The sequence below is a fragment of the Camelina sativa genome, chromosome 5 (genome assembly GCF_030686135.1).
Source record: "Camelina sativa cultivar CO46 ecotype springtype chromosome 5, ASM3068613v1".
NCBI classification, from domain to species: Eukaryota; Viridiplantae; Streptophyta; class Magnoliopsida; order Brassicales; family Brassicaceae; genus Camelina; species Camelina sativa.
The window spans coordinates 38,755,784-38,776,799 of NC_141884.1; the positions used below are offsets into that span (position 1 = coordinate 38,755,784).

A 21,016-nucleotide genomic window follows, 5' to 3' on the forward strand; every position below is an offset into this window, starting at 1 on the left:
TAGGAGTTTTTCCTTTAATTAGATTAAACCAGGATTTAATTAAACAAAAATTAATTAAAATCCACTTTTTAGGTTTACTTAACATATCTCCAACACTATTCCCGGAACACGAATGTTACAATGTGTTAACAACTTAACATGTCCTATACACTTGAAATAAACTTGAATTTTTAAAACTAAAATATTTTAATTTATTAATTGAATGGGTAAACTTTATTTAAAGAGATTATAGTTTTTATTTACTTTAAACCTATAAGATCATCTAGTAGAACTTTTTAATAGTTTTTAGAAAATCAATTTTTTCTAAATAATATTAATTTAATGTTTTAGAAAAAAAATCTTTTGGATTAATGAAGATCGTGTTGCTAAAGCAAAGAGGTGAAAAGATTAATGAAAGATTCCTTATGAGATATGGAAACTTAAGGTAAAACAAAGAGGAAACAATATCGAAATATGGAAACGTAGTCCTAAGTCATATCGACACTAGGACGTGAATGTAACTCACTCACTATATATAAATAGTGCGGAAATACTCAAAGCTTGTATATCATCATAATCTCTTCTTCCAAAATCTTAACCAAGTTTGTGTTCTCCGATAAAAAAAATAAAATTACTCAGATAATATAGAAAAATAGGAATATTGACAAACTTCACAATTTTGTCGTGCGTTGTTTCTGCATCTATGTACAAAACTCTACACCCTTTATCGTCGGTGTTAAATATATATTTGTGTTTTTTTACCCAATTATTGGAAACAACAATAACCGGAACTGGATTTATGAACGAAATTGAAGAAGAATGAGGAAAATGAAGTTATGGATATCTCTGTTGATGTGAAGAACAAGCTGATGATCATGTAAATCCTTCACTTTTGAACCAGGTGTAGAAGAAGAGTGGAAAAAAGACATTTCGTATTTCCTTAGAAGATGATGACATGGAATGATGACATGTAAATATGTGTGTGGCAAGTCAGCCACCAAACGAACATGTAAATCAGCCTAATTAAATCAGCCATCAAACAAAATTATAACTCAACCGCAACATGAATACTATTACAATAATTAAAAAAAAACAAAAAAACGGCTGCCAAACTCAGCCGCTTAATGTCATAACTCAACTGAAAATCTGTAACTCAGCCGTAACGTTTAATAAGTCGGCCATAACTGAAGGATATTCTAGTAATTAATCTTTTGCTACTAAGTCAGCCGTAAAATGGCTGAGTTTTCCAATAAGTCAGCTCATGACGGCTAAGTTATAGTATTTAATCATAACTCAGCCGTAACGACATCTCATAAGTAAGCCATTGTTAATAACTCAGCCAGCCGGAGAAAGTTAATTCAGCCGTGTCGAAGTATTAACTCAGCCAAATTTTTGATGACTCAACCATCGGGTAAAAACTCAGCCGTACTTATGGCTGAGTTATGCTCTTAACTCAGTCATTTTCTCATAACTCAGACAGATTTTATTAAGTCAACCAGAACTACATGCTGAGTTATGCTCTTAATTCAGCCGTCCTCTCATAACTCGGTCATTTTCCATAAATCAGCCGCAACATACCGTAACGCAGCCGCCATTACCGCTGTAGCACTTTACGGCTGAGTTATTTAATACACGTCAGCGATTTATAACGTGCAATAATGATACTGTGGGTATAGAAAAAGACCTAAAATATGATAGTAATAAAAAAAATTGTATGGTTCTAGTAATATTACCTAAAATGTATGACACGTGAGTAAATCTTCCCAAAAAGAACCACAACCATAATCATCATCATCATCATCATCACGTCTTTGTTTTCAAGAGCCGCTTTAGTTGTTTTGTATTGCATGTTCGTGTTGATTCCAGCTTTTATTACAGCAGCAACAGATCAAGGACTTCATGCTAGATGTGAATCTCACAGCTTTAAAAACGGAAAGACCTTTAGCTCTTGCACGGATCTTCCGGTGTTAGACTCGTTTCTACACATCAACTATGTTCGAGAAACCGGAGCTCTTGAAGTTGCTTACCGTCACACCAATCTCTAGAGTCTTCTAGTTGGATCGCTTGGACCATAAACCCGACGAAAAAGGCATGTTAGGTGCTCAAGCTATTGTAGCATACCGTAACTCAACTTCTGGCGTTATGCATGCATATACTTCCTCCATTGATAGCTACGCGCTATGCTTCAAAAAACTTCTCTTAGCATCCGCTTGACACAAGTATCTGCTGAATATATTGATGGGGAGATGACGATATTTGCAAATTTATTTTTGTCTCCTAACACAACCGTCGTGAATCACTTATGGCAAGACGGCCCGTTAAAGGAAGGAGATACACTTGGAATGCATCCAATGAGTGGAGATCATCTCAAAGGGCGGATCTAGAGTGTTGGGAGGTGGGGCACGTGCCCCATGCTCTTTAATAATAATCGTTCAGTTGTTAAGCTTGATATAAAGATTATTTAGTACATTTTGTGTGACGTGCCCCATGCTAAACCCTACGACCAGGGTTCGATGCCCCATTTCTGTAGTTTTTGTATTCATTTCATTATTTTCCTCTCAATATTTTAAATAGTGCCCCATACCATTTTTTCTTCTAGATCCGCCTATGGCTTCTTTGGATTTGCTCTCGGGACAAGTCAGATCCACAAAATCAGTTAACAGAAACATATTGTTGGTAAAGAAAATCCATGGAGTTGTAAATGCAACTAGTTGGGGAACACTCATGCCAATTGGAGTTATGGCCGCAAGGTATATGAAGACATACGAAGAATTAGATCCAACATGGTTCTATGTACACATAATTTGTCAAACCATCGGTTATTTTTCCGGTTTAATTGGAGGATTAGGAACAGCAATCTACATGGCCAAACATACCGGAATGAAGAGTACGGTGTAATGACCCTCACCATGAGGTAAATTACAAACATGAAACTCTAAGGTCGAAGGACAAAATTAAGAAGCCAGGAAGGAGCTTAGAAGAATTGCTGAAGAGAAGTCCGAGGAAATTTCATCCGATCGACCAATGACCGCAGTGGCCGTATCGCATCGACCGATCGACCGAAGGATCGACCAATGCCGATGATGTCCGACTAACGAACCGCGAACGATCAAAGACCGCGGATCGACCCAACAAGCAAATTTGGGAGATAAGAGCTTTGTCTCATCAAGGAATTAATCAAGGATTAATTTCTCAAAGTAAAGATTAAATAATTCTTAGTGGAGGATTATTTTAATCAGAAAAAGTTAGTGGAGATTAAGAAGTGGTGATTAAGGTGGCCAAGTCTTATGATTTTTCACCAAATAAATCATAAGGAAGAATAGGTGTTTAAGAAGGCCAAGTCACACCATTCTACACCATAGAAGAGAAGTGAAGAAGAAGTGAGCCAAGTCTTATGATTTTTCACCAAGTAAATCATAAGGAAGAAGTGGTGTATAAAAAGGCCAAGTCACACCATTCTACACCATAGAAGAGGAGTGAAGGAGAAATGAGCCAAGTCTCATTGTTTTTCGCCAAGTGATTTAAGGAGAAAGAAGTGGACCATATTGAGACAAGTCATGAGCGCCTATGCCTTACAAAATTTTGTGGCAAGTAGAGGACCACTCGCTCAACGTCTATTGGAGAGTTCCACCGCCCAGTTTCTCTATAAATATCACTCTCAACTCTCTCATTTTCGGAAAATCATAAGGGGGTAAGGAGAGAAAGTCTAAGAGAAAAAAAAGAGAGAGTGAAAGAAGAGAAGAAGAAGCGAAGTGCTGCGCGAGCGAAGAGAAGAAAGAAGTGAGGACGCAAGACTAAGACTATCGACTACTGACCAAGGTTGAATCGAGAAGGAACTCGATCCCAACCAAAGGAGGGAGCCAAAGGTGCCGCGACTGGAGCTTCATCAAAGGAGATCATTCGTCGACGGTTTACTGTGAGTTCAGGCACATGATTGCATCGGCTTAGATGGAGAGTTAAAACATCCATCTAGTGCGCGGTTTTGCATGTTGCATGTAGATGCATTTACTTGAAGTTCTTTTATGATTTCTTGTTTAAATGCATGCGTGGTGAGGTTGCGCTAGTTGCTAGATTGAAAAGATCTAGTAACAGAAGGCGAGAATTGGTTGAGTTATTGGTAATTTATGTTTAAAACCATATAAACTCAAGTATAAACTTCGGTGAGATCTTAAAGCGTTGAAGTCCGCAAGAAATTCCGGCTAAACTTTATAAGATTTGGTGTTGCTATCCTTCCCATTCCGTGCCACATGCAGCCGCGACATGCAACCCATGTTCGTGTGTGTGCAGGGTTGGTCACGAAGAGCTCGGAAGTTACTGGGTTCGCTACCCTGGCCGAGGCTATTTTACACGACGGTGTAACTTTGGCTGATATCCAAACGCTTGCCTTTGTGGTTGCGTTTTGGAGAAATCATAAGGGGTTAGGGAAAGGGATGCATGCCGGGCCCAAATAAATTAAAACTTGTTAAAACTTATGGTTTTATTTTCAAGTTTTGTGGTTGCATGTTGTTTTGTGTTGTTGCATGTTGTTGCGCTTATTGGTAGAGTGATCTTGTTAGCTTGTTAGCTTCCGCATGTCCTCTCTGATGGTTTTTAAGTTGTTCTGCTTGCTTGCATGTGCTTATTTATGTCCGCATGTTGTTGTGTTTGCGTGCATGTTGATTGTTAATGGGGAATTGGGGTTTGGGATTTATTTCTCTGCAGGAACCCTGAGCTCACTAAGTAATCTTAGATTACTTATGATAATATTGTTGTTCTGCAGGTGACCCTAGAGGGAACTAGAGGGCGTGGTGAACGATAGGACTCCGGAGTAGTTTTCTTTTTGGTGTCTATTGTAAAATCCAAAGTATGTTTATTTGCGATCCAAACTTTGGCTCTAAGCCTTGCGAACCTTTTGTGTATTCGGTTGTAGTAACTTTTTAAAAGTTTTAATGCATTCGGATTTTCTTTTAAATCGAGCGATGTCGTACTGATATAGACTTAGTCCGAGTCGACGCAACACACGGTGAGTCTGTAAGGTTGCAAAGCCGTAAGGACGTGCCGTGTGGTCGGGAACCTCGCCGAGGGACTGGCCGAAGGGCTTGATTTGTTCTCGCACCCGGCCGGACCTTTGATGAATGTTCCCATAGTAGCGTCCCGGCGCCGTCTGATGGCCTGGGTGGTCATAGTACGGTTCGGGGGCGTTACAAGGGTGGTATCAGAGCATGGTTATGATGCTGTATAGGACTCGCGTTTTCAAATGATTTATCGAGTCAAATGGTCGCAATAGACACTTAGGATAATCCGGATCGTTCATCACTTAGGGTTAGATGGGATTAAGTAAACCCTTTGTTGATCATGGATGCAGATGTCTCGTCAAGGATCTGAAAGGTCGAGGTCGACGTACCGTTCGCCGGGCACAGGGAGGGGTTCAAGTCAACAGTTTGGTCCGGAGGAATGGGATTCGCAGTTTGATGATGCGCAAAGGGAAGAGTCATTCCCAGACATGTATGGGCCGGACATGTTTATGCCGGATTGGAATGTACCTGGCGCGACGCCAAGTTACACACCATTAAACTCAAATCGTTTCAGTACACCGGAGAGTATGTACCCGCCGGGGTTTTCACCGTTTGGACCGTATGCCGCCTATCCAACGCAGAACATGCCAAGGGGAGACCAGGCGCATGGAGAGGGACCAAGTGAGCAGCAGGTGCCGGAGTCCCAACAGACACTTAAGATGGTTCAAGACCTCTTGAATCACATGATCCAACAACAGCAGCAAGACCAAGCAAATCGGGCAGCAGAAGATCCATCCGACCAGTTTTTAAAACGAGTGATGTTGTTGCGGAACTTAGGTTTTCGTAAGTTCAAAGGAGACCCGAATGTGGTGTTAGCAGATGCATGGATAAAAGACTTGGAGACTAACTTGGAGTTGACAAGGTGCCCAGAGGAGTTTAGGAGACCAGTAGCAGTTTCGTTCTTGGAGGAAGATGCGAAGGCATGGTGGGATATCGTGGTATCTCGTTACCAATTCCAGACCATAACATGGGGAATCTTTAAGCGGGAATTTGAGTTAAAGTACTTCCCACCAGAGTCACGTGACCGACTGGAGAGTCAATTCTTGCACTTACAACAAGGTGAAATGACTGTTCGAGCGTATGGGAGGATTTTCACAAGACTTCGAAGGTATTTGTACCAGGAGAATGATGATGAGCTAGCTATGGCCCGGAGATTCTTTAATGGACTCAGGCCAGAAATTAGCGGAAGGTTGCATGCTGTGACGTACCGCAGTGTCGCGGAAGTGGAGGAAAGAGCGGTAAGTGTTGAGGAGGCTATCGAGACGGAAAAGGAAATCGCCGCTCGAGACAAAAAAGGAGGAACCCGTCCAGCAGACGAAGATCGTAAACACCCAGAAGGTGAATCAAATAGCAGGACGGAATTGGGGCGCAGGCCGCGGGAAGGTTAAGATGAACGTTAGCCAAGGTGGTAACAAGGTGAGCAACATGGATCCGAGGGGATGCTATGTGTGCGGGCAAGTTGGGCATTTCGCTCGCGCTTGTCCGACTGTTGAGGAAACGAAAAGCAACAATCTGTCTACCGTCACGTGTTTCTACTGTGGCGAGTTAGGACACTATGCGAGCTCGTGTCCGTCGAAGCCGGCCAAACCGAACGCCCAAACTGTGAACCGTGCCCAGGCAGCGAACCAAGTGAAGGAACCCCCAGCGAAGAAGCAAGCAACCTCAGCAAATGTTTTTGCTTTAGGATTAGAGCCACATAAACCTCAGCAGGCCGCGAAGGGCCCTATAACAGGTTTGAATGGGTTCTAACTCTCTTGTGATTGATTGCGTGTTTGTGTGTTTGTGTGATTAGTTAGCATTGCATTTTGTTATATTTGCTGTGCATTTAGGAACATTACTTGTTGGTGGTAACCCCACACATGTACTGTTCGATTCGGGAGCGTCCAATAGTTTTGTGACTCCCGAAGTGGTTGACAAGTTTGGAGACTTGTGTGAGGAGGAAGAGGTGAACATCAACGTCTACACTGCTGGTAATCAACCGCCTTTGAAGACAAGAAGATGGGTCAAGGAAGTGTCGATAGTCTTGCAAGAAACGAACCTCCCGGTAAATCCTTTGGTGATGCCATTGGATAGGTTCGATGCTATTCTGGGAATGGATTGGTTATCGGAACACCAAGCCCATATAGACTGCAGTAGAAGCAGGGTCATATTTGAAAATGGAGGGAGGACCCCTCTAGTTTTCAACGGGATCAGCCCGAGTAAAACGGCATACTTTGCATCGGCAGCAAGGATTGGAAGACCAGTTGAAGAGGATGAGGTCTATTTAGTCACTCTGACCGCCATGGGAGGAGATGACAAGGAAGGCATGGAAGTTGAGGACATTGCTATAGTCAAAGACTTTGAAGACGTCTTTAGACCATTGGAAGGATTGCCTCCACCTAGGAGCCATCCGTTTACCATAAATTTGGAGCCCGGAGCTACCCCAATTGCTAAGGCACCATATCGCATGGCACCAGCCGAGTTGGCTGAACTCAAGACTCAGTTAGAGGACTTGTTGGAGAAGGGTTTTATACGACCAAGTTCGTCGCCATGGGGAGCCCCAGTGTTGTTCGTCAAGAAGAAGGACGGAAGCATGCGGTTATGTATTGATTACCGAGGTATCAACAACATAACTATAAAGGACAAGTATCCTTTGCCAAGGATCGATGAGTTGTTAGACCAGCTGAGAGGAGCAAGTTGGTTTTCGAAGATTGATTTAGCCTCCGGCTATCATCAGATCTCAATTGCGGAACAGGATGTGATGAAGACGGCGTTTCAAACAGGATATGGCCAGTACGAGTTCGTGGTGATGCCATTTGGACTTACCAATGCACCGGCAGCATTCATGCGATTGATGAATGAGGTTTTCCACGACTATTTGGATCGATTCGTGATCATATTTATCGATGACATCCTAATATATTCAAGAAGTGCGGAGGAGCACGCGGAGCATTTGAAGAAGGTGTTGGAAAGGCTAAGGGAGATGAAACTGTTCGCCAAGTTTAGCAAGTGCAAGTTCTGGCAGAGGGAGATTGGGTTTCTAGGGCACCGAGTTTCAGAGCAAGGTGTGTCCGCCGACCCAGAGAAGATCGCCGCAATACAGGATTGGCCGAAGCCAATGACCGCATCAGAAGTTAGGAGTTTCTTAGGCCTGGCAGGCTATTACCGGAAGTTTGTAAAGGGGTTTTCGTCCATCGCGAAACCTTTGACACAACTTACCGGGAAAGGAGTACCATTTATATGGAGTGAGGAGGTAGAAGAGGCTTTCAGGAAGTTAAAGGGAGCACTAACGACAGCACCAGTGTTAGCCCTACCCGAGCCAAATCAACCGTATTCGGTGTTTACAGACGCGTCAAGAGTTGGAGTTGGATGTGTTTTGATGCAAGGAGATAAGGTGATTGCTTATGCCTCTAGACAACTAAGGAAGCATGAGGAGAATTACCCCACACATGACTTGGAGATGGCAGCCGTGGTGTTTGCATTAAGAATATGGAGATCATATTTGTATGGAGAAGCTGTTCAGGTATTTACAGACCACCAAAGTCTTAAGTACTTGTTCACGCAACCAGACCTTAATTTGCGCCAGAGGAGATGGATGGAGTTCGTAGCCGACTACGATTTGAAGATTCAATATCACCCAGGCAAGGCGAATGTGGTAGCAGATGCGCTAAGCCGAAGAAGAGCTCAAGTTGATGTCGAGAAGGACGTGGAGTCGTTAGCCGAAGAATTGAAGAAGGTAAGGCTTTTAGCCTTGGAAGGAGAGTCTAGTGAGCCGTTGGGTTTACAAGCCGTAACTCAAGCGAGCCGGTTACATCGAATTCGTGAAGAGCAGCATCAGGACGAGAACCTGAAGAAGATCACTGAGGAGTTGAAAAGTTCAGAAGGACCGAATGCTAGTGGTTATCATCTAGCTGACGATGACACTTTACTTCTCAATGGGAGAGTAACCGTACCAGACCGGAACGGATTACGCGAGGAAATATTAGGAGCCGCCCATAGCTCAGCGTTGAGTATACACCCAGGAAGCACCAAGATGTACAAAGATGTGCGTAAGTACTATCATTGGCCTGGACTGAAGAGAGCAGTAGCGAAATGGGTAAGCCAATGTGATTCATGTCAACGGATCAAGGTAGAGCATCAAGTGCCAGCAGGATTGCTTCGCAACTTGCCCATACCAACTTGGAAGTGGGACTCTATCTCTATGGATTTCATAACCGGTCTACCAATAAGAAAAGGGCGAACCAATGACGCAGTATGGGTAGTGGTTGATCGTTTAACCAAGGTAGCCCATTTAATTCCCGTAAGGAGTACGGACCAAGCACCCGTGTTGGCAGAGAAGTACGTAGACGAAATTTTGAAGCTGCATGGAGTGCCAGCCAACATTGTTTCTGATCGCGACCCGAAATTCGCATCACTATTTTGGCAAGATTTGCAGAGAGCGTTAGGAACGGATGTTCATATGAGCACCTCTTTTCACCCAGAGACAGACGGGCAGACGGAGAGGACTATTCGAACCATAGAGGACATGATCCGACTATGTGCTTTGGAATGGTCATCAGATTGGGAGAAGAATCTACCGTTAGTTGAGTTCGCGTATAACAACAGCTATCACTCGAGCACCGGCATGTCACCGTTTGAAGCTATGTACGGAAGGCCGTGCAGAACACCTTTGTGTTGGACGGAAGTTGGAGAACGGACAAGTTTCAATCACAAGCTGATTGATGAGACAACGGAGAAGATCAGGTTCCTACAGGAGAGTATGAAGAAGGCACAGGACCGCCAGAAGAAGTACGCAGACCGTAAGAGACGGGAAGTGGAGTTTGAAGTCGGGGACATGGTATATTTGAAGGTTGCACCACAAAAAGGAAAGGATCGTTTTGGTAAAGTGGGAAAGCTCGCAGTAAGATTCATCGGACCGTACCGAATTGAGCAAAGAGTTGGCGAAGTAGCCTATCGGTTATCGATGCCTGAAGTTATGCGATTGCATAAAGTCTTCCATGTTTCACAGCTACGGAAGCATGTGCCAGATCCTAGAATGATTGTGCCCGAGTCTATCGAAGAATTGGAGCCAAATCTCACATACCCCGAAGGACCATTTGGAATAGGGCAAAGGAGAACTCGGAAGTTGAAGAACAGGAGTATCCCTCAAATCCAAGTATTTTGGGGAAAGCAGAACCGTAAGGTCACTACTTGGGAAGACGAGGATAGAATAAGGGCCAAGTACCCTCAACTATTTGCAGAAGAAGATGAGGCAGGACCATCGGAACCTTATGGAATTCGGGACGAATTCTATTAAGGGGGGGAGAATGTAATGACCCTCACCATGAGGTAAATTACAAACATGAAACTCTAAGGTCGAAGGACAAAATTAAGAAGCCAGGAAGGAGCTTAGAAGAATTGCTGAAGAAAAGTCCGAGGAAATTTCATCCGATCGACCAATGACCGCAGTGGCCGTATCGCATCGACCGATCGACCGAAGGATCGACCAATGCCGATGATGTCCGACTAACGAACCGCGAACGATCAAAGACCGCGGATCGACCCAACAAGCAAATTTGGGAGATAAGAGCTTTGTCTCATCAAGGAATTAATCAAGGATTAATTTCTCAAAGTAAAGATTAAATAATTCTTAGTGGAGGATTATTTTAATCAGAAAAAGTTAGTGGAGATTAAGAAGTGGTGATTAAGGTGGCCAAGTCTTATGATTTTTCACCAAATAAATCATAAGGAAGAATAGGTGTTTAAGAAGGCCAAGTCACACCATTCTACACCATAGAAGAGAAGTGAAGAAGAAGTGAGCCAAGTCTTATGATTTTTCACCAAGTAAATCATAAGGAAGAAGTGGTGTATAAAAAGGCCAAGTCACACCATTCTACACCATAGAAGAGGAGTGAAGGAGAAATGAGCCAAGTCTCATTGTTTTTCGCCAAGTGATTTAAGGAGAAAGAAGTGGACCATATTGAGACAAGTCATGAGCGCCTATGCCTTACAAAATTTTGTGGCAAGTAGAGGACCACTCGCTCAACGTCTATTGGAGAGTTCCACCGCCCAGTTTCTCTATAAATATCACTCTCAACTCTCTCATTTTCGGAAAATCATAAGGGGGTAAGGAGAGAAAGTCTAAGAGAAAAAAAAGAGAGAGTGAAAGAAGAGAAGAAGAAGCGAAGTGCTGCGCGAGCGAAGAGAAGAAAGAAGTGAGGACGCAAGACTAAGACTATCGACTACTGACCAAGGTTGAATCGAGAAGGAACTCGATCCCAACCAAAGGAGGGAGCCAAAGGTGCCGCGACTGGAGCTTCATCAAAGGAGATCATTCGTCGACGGTTTACTGTGAGTTCAGGCACATGATTGCATCGGCTTAGATGGAGAGTTAAAACATCCATCTAGTGCGCGGTTTTGCATGTTGCATGTAGATGCATTTACTTGAAGTTCTTTTATGATTTCTTGTTTAAATGCATGCGTGGTGAGGTTGCGCTAGTTGCTAGATTGAAAAGATCTAGTAACAGAAGGCGAGAATTGGTTGAGTTATTGGTAATTTATGTTTAAAACCATATAAACTCAAGTATAAACTTCAGTGAGATCTTAAAGCGTTGAAGTCCGCGAGAAATTCCGGCTAAACGTTATAAGATTTGGTGTTGCTATCCTTCCCATTCCGTGCCACATGCAGCCGCGACATGCAACCCATGTTCGTGTGTGTGCAGGGTTGGTCACGAAGAGCTCGGAGGTTACTGGGTTCGCTACCCTGGCCGAGGCTATTTTACACGACGGTGTAACTTTGGCTGATATCCAAACGCTTGCCTTTGTGGTTGCGTTTTGGAGAAATCATAAGGGGTTAGGGAAAGGGATGCATGCCGGGCCCAAATAAATTAAAACTTGTTAAAACTTATGGTTTTATTTTCAAGTTTTGTGGTTGCATGTTGTTTTGTGTTGTTGCATGTTGTTGCGCTTATTGGTAGAGTGATCTTGTTAGCTTGTTAGCTTCCGTATGTCCTCTCTGATGGTTGTTAAGTTGTTCTGCTTGCTTGCATGTGCTTATTTATGTCCGCATGTTGTTGTGTTTGCGTGCATGTTGATTGTTAATGGGGAATTGGGGTTTGGGATTTATTTCTCTGCAGGAACCCTGAGCTCACTAAGTAATCTTAGATTACTTATGATAATATTGTTGTTCTGCAGGTGACCCTAAAGGGAACTAGAGGGCGTGGTGAACGATAGGACTCCGGAGTAGTTTTCTTTTTGGTGTCTATTGTAAAATCCAAAGTATGTTTATTTGCGATCCAAACTTTGGCTCTAAGCCTTGCGAACCTTTTGTGTATTCGGTTGTAGTAACTTTTTAAAAGTTTTAATGCATTCGGATTTTCTTTTAAATCGAGCGATGTCGTACTGATATAGACTTAGTCCGAGTCGACGCAACACACGGTGAGTCTGTAAGGTTGCAAAGCTGTAAGGACGTGCCGTGTGGTCGGGAACCTCGCCGAGGGACTGGCCGAAGGGCTTGATTTGTTCTCGCACCCGGCCGGACCTTTGATGAACGTTCCCATAGTAGCGTCCCGGCGCCGTCTGATGGCCTGGGTGGTCATAGTACGGTTCGGGGGCGTTACATACGGCGCTGCGCATACATTGATTGGGTCACTTCTCTTTGCTTTAGGGTTTCTACAGATACTTGCACTCAAAGCAAGACCAAACAAGGATCGTAGGTTCCGAAAAATTGGAACTGGTATCATCACACTGGGGGGTACATTGTGGTTATATTGAGCGTGTATAACATTTTCAAAGGCTTGTCCATTCTACAACCCGGAAGCGGCTGGAAGATCGCATACACCACAATTATATGTGCAATTGCAACCTTTGCGATTGTGATGATGGAGATTTTACAGCTCAAGAATAGATGGGATAGCTTGTTTGGAAAGAAAGCGAAAGATCTAAAAGCTTATTCAACAAATTCTATTGATGTGGTCTAGTTTTTATTTTGCTTTTAATGTCTTAGTTAATTATTATCATTTGTCCACTCTTCTTCTTCAGTAAAATTCTAGGCTTGTTAGTCATTTTCCCTTTTCTTTTACATAAGTCATTCTTTGGTTTTACTTGTAGAAGATGAGTTAAGTTCTTTTATTCATTAATTAATTTTCTCAATGGAACTAACTGAACATATAACTGGCCATTATTCGTTTCTTCCCCTTATGCGAGTTTGTAACGGTGTAAATTTTCTGTAGGAAGCTTACACTGTTTGTATATCCTTCAAAGTCCTCAGTAGATATACTAAAAAAAAAAAAATGATGTGAGAAATAAGATTCGGACATACTCAAAGAAAACATGTGAATTCCTTTGCATTAATTTTTATTTTAATGCAAAAACAATAAAGAATGTGTTTTCATAATATACATCTCTCTTTATATTATGAATAAATTACAACTCTATCTTTAATAAACAAAAACAATGGCTTACTTAAAATTAACATCTTTCATAAATTAAAATATATATATGAATAAATTACAACTATATCTTTTCTTTGTTCTTTGAGTTTATCTTCTCAGATAATAATTACCACTAGGCTTTTGGATATACATGAAACTAGAAAGAATTCCTAGTTCCAGAGTCGGTAGGAGAAGCCAATGTTTATATATATATATTGGAGGCAGAGAGAGATCATAAGAAGGTCATTGAAGACACGAAGAAGGCGAATATTACTTGGTCTTCGTACGTTGTCGTTAGAAAGAGAAAGCAAAAAGTAGTACTTAGAAAAAGAAGCGTTAACACACATCGGATCTCGGAGGATAATCTTTATCATCGATGGAGGGGAGGAAGAGCCACGAAAGTGGAAAGATAGCGTCGTGTTCAGAGAGAGGAAGGAGAAGAAGTGAAGAAGAGAGACTGTCTCAAAGATGGAGGAAGAAGATAAGAGATGAATACTACGATGGTACATCATCATGGAAGAGGGACAGAAAACACAACATCTCTTGGTCGTCGTTGTCACAAAGAGGAAGAAGAATTGAAGACAAAAGTTGGAGATCAGATGATCTATCATCCATGGAAAAGGGAAAGATTGCACCGTCTTCATGGAGAGGAAGGAGAAGAAGAGATGAATATGACGGTGCATCATCATGGAAGAGGAAGAGCAACGGAAAAGACAAAATCTCTTGGTCTTTGTGGTCACGAAGAGAAAGAAGAACTGAAGAGTTACATCGGAGAAGAAGTGAAGACAGGCGAGATGATGCAACATCATGGAAGAGGAAGAGCAACGGGGAAGACAAATTCTCTTGGTCTTTGTGGTCATCACGAAGAGAAAGAAAAACTGAAGACTTACATCGGAGAAGAAGTGAAGACAGGAGAGATGATGCAACATCATGGAAGATAATTGAAAGAGCAAGCAAAAGAAAAAGAAGAAGGGAGGGAACTGATGAGATACTTAACCACGATGTGTTAGAACAAGTTATGTTGCGACTACCAGTGAAATCCCTGTTGAGATTCCAAACCGTGTCTAAACACTGGAGAGGTACGATAAGGTCCAAATCTTTTAAGGAAAGACACATGTTGCATCAGAAAACCCAGGAACCCAAAGTTGTGTGTTTATATTCTTATACAAGGTATAGAAGCTGGTATAGGAAAGTTGCTCTAAAGACTATGAGGTTGGAGTGGTCTTCCGCTTGTCTAGTAGAAGAAGAAGAAGAAGGATATCATATTAGCGATGATAAAGGGATACCTACTAGCGACGAATATGGGAGTCCTTCTGATAGTATCGATGGTCTTGTCTGCTTGTATGCCTCCACAAGAGAAATTACAGTGATAAACCCAGCCACGAGATGGTCCTACAAGCTTCCTCTTGCCAACTTTCAAATAGACAACAATGACTCAGAGGTCCCTTTGCCAGGATTTGGAAAAGACTACGTTACTGGAACACACAAAATAGTGTGGTTACATAATATTAACAAGTACAATACCACCTTATCATGCGATATATTCGATTTTGAAGTCAAGCAATGGAGGCAGGTGCCTCCACCTCTTCCTGAACATCGCTTAAACAACACCAACTTACCAACTTTTGCAAACGGATGGCTTTATTGGTTCCACCTAGACTTGACCAAATTGATTGCTTTTGATCTTCACACGGACATGTTTCAAGTCATTCCAAATCCTATTATTGAGACATTATCATCATCCGTTGTTGATATGAGCTTCGGTAGCATAGACGACGACCGTCGTCTTGTGTGGGCTTTAGAGACAAATGGAGATGGCATGCAACACGTTTGGAGGCTCACTAACCACAACACTGGTGGGGCATTATTGAAAATGGACAAGTTGTTCTCCATTGACTTGAACAAGATTAACCCCACTTGCTATACGCCTCATGATGAGACTTCACTCTTCCACCCTGCGGCAATTTCCAAGAATGGTAACAAGGTGATGCTCTTTAAGCAATTCCTGGAGCCCCTCCTATTTCAACCCCCAAACTCTACATATCACATCTTGTCTTGTTCTCCTCTTCGTGACAGTCTCCTTGTTCCTTTTTTTCCAAGTTTAGTCTCTCCCTTTATGAGTTAATTTCAAGTTCTTAAAATGGATTTTAATTAGTGTCACATTATATGACATCTTGTTGAACGTTGTCATATTTTTCAGTGCAAGTTTCAGACTTAATTTGGATTATTTTTGATCATCTATTAGTTCACCATGATGCTTCTTCAAAGGATATTAAGAAGAAGTGCTTGGATCTCATCCTACTTGTGTGGTTTTTCATTCTATTTTCCTTATCTTTTATTTATTTAAGTATTCCGTATTCGGTTTCTATTTGGAGTTTCCTAATATTGTTATAGTAGTGCATGGTTAGAGTTCTACGTCAAAGTGGATTTCACATATATATTCTGGAGGATAATTTCCTTGTAGCCATAGAATAATACAATTATCGATAATTAGTAAAATTACGATTTAGCAAATCTCTTTGTGTTCTAATTTGTTTGACGAGGATGGAATTGGAATACAACCACTACTTAACTTGTTCAAACCTGCTTAAGAGAGAATAGACCTCATGAACGACGACGATATCAAACATTGACGGTAACTTGTTTGATTCGCGGTCGTCAAAAAAAAATTCAGTCTTAGAAAAAAGTATTCTGCAGCTCAGAATCTTCGATAGTACAAGTGAGTATAATCTCGTATAAGGGGTTGTCCTTTTTATATCTAATATGAACTAGATAAAAAGCTGCGCTAGGCCACAGAAATATTTTTATAATTTGTATTAATTTATTCTTAGTCTAATACATTTTTATTTAGAATTATTTTTACTTTAGCTTATTACAAATGATTAATTTATTTACTTTAATAAAAGTTTTAAAACTATTACTGAGAAATTCATTTTAAAAAAGATTTATTTATTAGATAAATATATGCATTTATAAGAAAGTTTGAAGGATAACTAAGATCATGTTATTTCAACTTTATCATTCTTGGAAACTAAATATCAAACATTGCAGCAAAATGATATTTATATGTTTAGCAAAAAAAAAAAAAAAAAAAATGGAGCAAAATCTTATATCTCTCGACAGTAGTTTTCTAATATGCTAGGTAAATTAAAGGTAAAAGCTAGAAGATTGATCGTGAAGCTTGTATCATCATGTAGTTCCCTCATGAAACTGCTTTTTTTCCATGGATGCAAATGTGCTCAAGTTCTTTATCTTCTCCCAAACCCAAATTATGTCACATATTGAGATAAATGACTAAAAATGATGATAAATTTTTTAAAAGGATAGAGACGCTTCATTCTTATTAGGCAATATCTTCTTCCTAAGGATGGATTAATCTAGTAAAAGGCTAAAATTGTCGGTAACACATAAATTGCTTAGAACCTTTTGATACTCTCGTTTTTATATTCTTTATCTCCAAACTCAACACGATTACATTCTTTTTCGCTTGAGGTTCATAAATCACCTTTTAGCTGGTTATGAATATTTACAAATCAGACTTTATTACTCGGATGGACAAGTCAATTACATTCTGATTCCAACGATGACTGTTTTCGGTGGAAAGTTGATGGTAAGGATGTTCCAGTCCGACTTCAATTCAGAAATTTCATCATCCATCTGATTCTAAATCTTCACCTATCAGAAAAAAAAATTAAATTGAAAATTGTTATCACATCTCAAATATGAGTATATGTAACGGAGGAAAGACTTTGGGGCGGGGTTTGGTTTTATCAGTTTATTCGGTTTTTTGGGTTATTTATTTATCAAACATTTTTCAAGAACTAATATTCTCCTCTCGAACTGATAAGGGTGAGATGCGTACACACAAAACGTATGCCGTAACATACACATGTACATGTACATACATGCAATGGTGTGTAACTTGTTCGAAATGACTTGATCGAGAGCCCTTGAGATGCGGAAATAATAACTAATGAAAGTTCCCACTTCTTCCCCAAACATATTGTCCTTCTTTCTCTTTGGACAACTTCTCGTTATACCAATGATCAACTCGCTCAAATCATATTCTTTTATTCTTCTTCTTTTTTGTACAACCCGCGATTTGAAATTCGAACTAAGTCGGATGTATTAGATTTGAAGAAAACAATCATCTATAATAAATTATACTAAATAGGAGCTATAAACTTCTTACGACGTCCACATATGATTTAGAACGACCAATCGGGATCGGACAATTCACTATTTAACATTTTTTACCATATCATTGATCAATATTGTTAAATTTAATACGTTTAATACAAAGTTATTAATAAAAAGAAAAATATTTTATAAAATATACATTTTTAACTCTTAAAATATACTGCCAATATACATTTTTAACTCTTAAAATATACTGCGAGTTTGTTTAGAGAAATTTTCCAATTTTACATAGTAAATTTTTATCAAAGAATTATGATGGTTTACCCTAAATATTTGTAGCTATAAATATAGATCCTTGGTCACATTATTATCAATTCGCCAAATAAATAGTTTTGATCATATGAGTTTTTTGATATTCCATTGTTATATTTTGGCTCGATAGTTCTATAAAAATATTAATGGTGTTTTGCAGGTTAGGGTTTGTTGAAACAACAACGTAAATTGGTGCATTAAAATATGGAGATTTCTTTGTATTTTAATTGTTTCTTCATCGTTACACTGAAGAAGCTGCCACAAATCTCTTCACCTTTGAAGCCATCACCGGAAACTGATACATCAAATCTTACTTCCCCTACAAGTAAGCTAATGTTAATTGGTATAGTCTCTTCCAAGAAAGATTTGATAAATACAAGTAAGCATGTATTTACAATATTTTTATATTTTATGTCTCTGATTTTTTTTTTTAAATATATAAAAATTTACTAATTTTTTAAAAATTTCTTAATCTGTATTACAATGCAGGACATATCAAATTTTCATTAGGTTAATTAGATAGTGTTGATATTATGGTTTTTTATATTGTTTTTGGTTCTTTTATAGTTTAATTTCTTATTATGTGTTATGATTTATTATTATTTTATGTCGATGTTGTATTCTTTGTCTTATTTAATTTTTCAAGAGCTCTTATTATTTTACTATGAATCAATCTAGATATATTTTAATTGATTTTTCTTATTTTGATTTATGTTTAGGTTTCAGATCATGTGAGTTTTAGCCAAAACCAATGATGTTAATTCTGTGAATAAGACTGAATCTACGAGTCGACATATATAATTTAAAATTTTGATATTGTGTGAACAATAATATAAAGGAACCAAACAAAAAATCGATAAGGTATTGATGATTCTGTTTTTGTTTTGGTGTGTTTATACATTTGTTTATTTCAATAGGGTTTACATTTTGTATATTTTTTTGGTATTAACGAATCATACTTGCTAATCATGTGATTATGATTATTTTTTGTATTAACCAAGAACGACGAGGAGGAACAAAGGATGAGAACATGTTTGCTTATCATCCCCATTATGACATGACCTTGAACTGGTCACCATATACGCACTAAACCATTAAAACAATGTTCGACAGAAGAAACTGAGGTATTTTAATTTGTTTATTATTTTGGTGAGACCATAGCCAAAAGAGTCCGTCTAAGTTTGTGAATGGTAGATGTGCTAGCTAATGGGAATAGAGAATAGAGAGTAAAACAATGAGTGTTTGCAAAAATAAATAAAGAATGACAGATCTCAAGAAAAAAATTGTGAAAGTTAGTGAAAGTTAGTCCTCATACAAAAAAAATTAATTTATGACAAAATATCTTCACCGGTTATCCAAAGTATTTAAAACTATGGAGAGCTGTGAAACAAAAGATGTTATTTTGATCAATGTTGTAAAAATCTAAAAGTTGTGTTAGAGTTTCTTCTAATTGTGTATTTGAACTGAACTATTTGCCATGTTAATTTTAAAATTCAAGGAATTCAAATTATTAACAATAAGTAGACATATAAACATAAATTTTAAATTTTCAATAAATATTATTAATCACACAAAACATATTATCATTTAAAATATTCAAAATAATTTAAAGACCAAAAAACATAAATAAATGGTACAGAGATGACAAGATAATATGTGTATGATTAATAAGGTTTAAAAATTATGTATAATATTTTATACAAATATAAATGTAGTTTTTGTATATTTTTATGAGGTTACAGTATTTGGTTAGATCTTAGAATTTTTAAAGGCATTTTCAAATTTTTTGTTTTTAAGGAAGAGACTGTTCTGAAAAGAGAAATGGGGAAAGAGACATTTTTCAAAAAATCTTGAATAATTATCTGAAATATTTGAAACTAAAAATGTTTCTTCGCCATTTGTAAAAAACTTATTATTATTACCAACATATTTATAAAACAATTTTTTACTAATATAATTTTTACTTTTTATTTCTTTTTTAAATAACAGAAATGATATTCAAAATATTAAAAAAAATTTGAGTTAAGAAAATAAAATAAAATCATTATAGAACTTTTGTGAGAATGTATCCCGACCCAAAAATATTTTGAATCAATTCTTATAGATATATCCGCGTTATGCGCGGGTTAATAACCTAGTAAATAAAAAAGTGGAAGATAAGGTAACGTCATCTCTTTTCAGAATTTGCATAATCGAAGGATAAGAAAAAAAAAAGATTAAAATAAAAATTTATATATAAAAAAAAGAATGTAATCTCTGTTCAGAATTTGTATTAAGACACCAAAAACCCCACGCCAATCATATTACATCAACACATATACTTTTGTGAGTATGTGTCTTTTTTTTTTTTGGTTAAGGGTTATAATGATGGATCCTCATTCGTATGTCTGAGTTATTCGACATTCTCCTGCAAACGCACTCCTTCCGAGTGCAAAGCCAAGATTGATGAGCTCTCAAGAAACGTATGTGATGCATCGTTTTCATGTTCAAGACTTTGGACTTGTTTGTTAAGTTTCCAGACTTTTAGCGTCTCTTTCTTTATCTTCTTTTCCAGCCATGGTCGAGTAAAGAACTTGATCAGGTCCGAAGGTCAGGGGACCTCATTTGCTGTAACCCTTATCAAGCCTCACTTCGGTTCCAGAGGCCAATCTGTGTTCTTCAAAGGAAATACAAGTTGTTGGCTCAAGCTAGACGGAAGCCTCTGCTTCATTTACAACATACACCCATGGTGTAAGGATATGTATATAATAAGGGTATGAATGTAATTAGTATAAGCTAAAACCCTACTACATTGTTGTATATATACTCTGTAACATTGTTACCATAATATTTTTTCAGCTTCCCTCTATATGGTATCAGAGAGGAAAAAGATCTCAAAGACCTAATTTTTTTTTTTTTTTTTTACAGCCGCCATCTTCTTCTTCTTCTTCTTCTTCTTTTTCTTACCTTCCTCTCCTTATCAATCATGGCTGCTCCCAATGAGGTTGTTGTTTCTTCGGTGGAAACCTCTCTCGTGAATGTCAACATGTCAAATGTGACTAAACTCACCGCAACCAATTTTCTGATGTGAAGTCGTCAGATCCACGCTCTACTCGATGGCTATGATGTTGCTGGCTATCTTGATGGCTCGGTTTCTTCCCC

The 21,016-nt window shown here is 39.0% G+C and overlaps 1 protein-coding gene and 1 pseudogene across 1 annotated transcript; both read left to right on the plus strand.

The window, feature by feature from the left end:
- Positions 1-1,637: 1,637 nt before the first annotated feature.
- LOC109131582 (cytochrome b561 and DOMON domain-containing protein At3g59070-like) lies at positions 1,638-13,055 on the plus strand (annotated as a pseudogene).
- A 619-nt stretch (positions 13,056-13,674) lies between these two features.
- On the plus strand, positions 13,675-15,660 carry LOC147944927 (putative F-box/kelch-repeat protein At1g12870). The gene has a single exon (XM_087451403.1). The coding sequence runs from the start codon at positions 13,800-13,802 to the stop codon at positions 15,546-15,548; it is 1,749 nt and encodes a 582-aa protein (XP_087307529.1). The 5' UTR covers positions 13,675-13,799; the 3' UTR covers positions 15,549-15,660.
- The last annotated feature ends 5,356 nt before the right edge of the window (positions 15,661-21,016 follow it).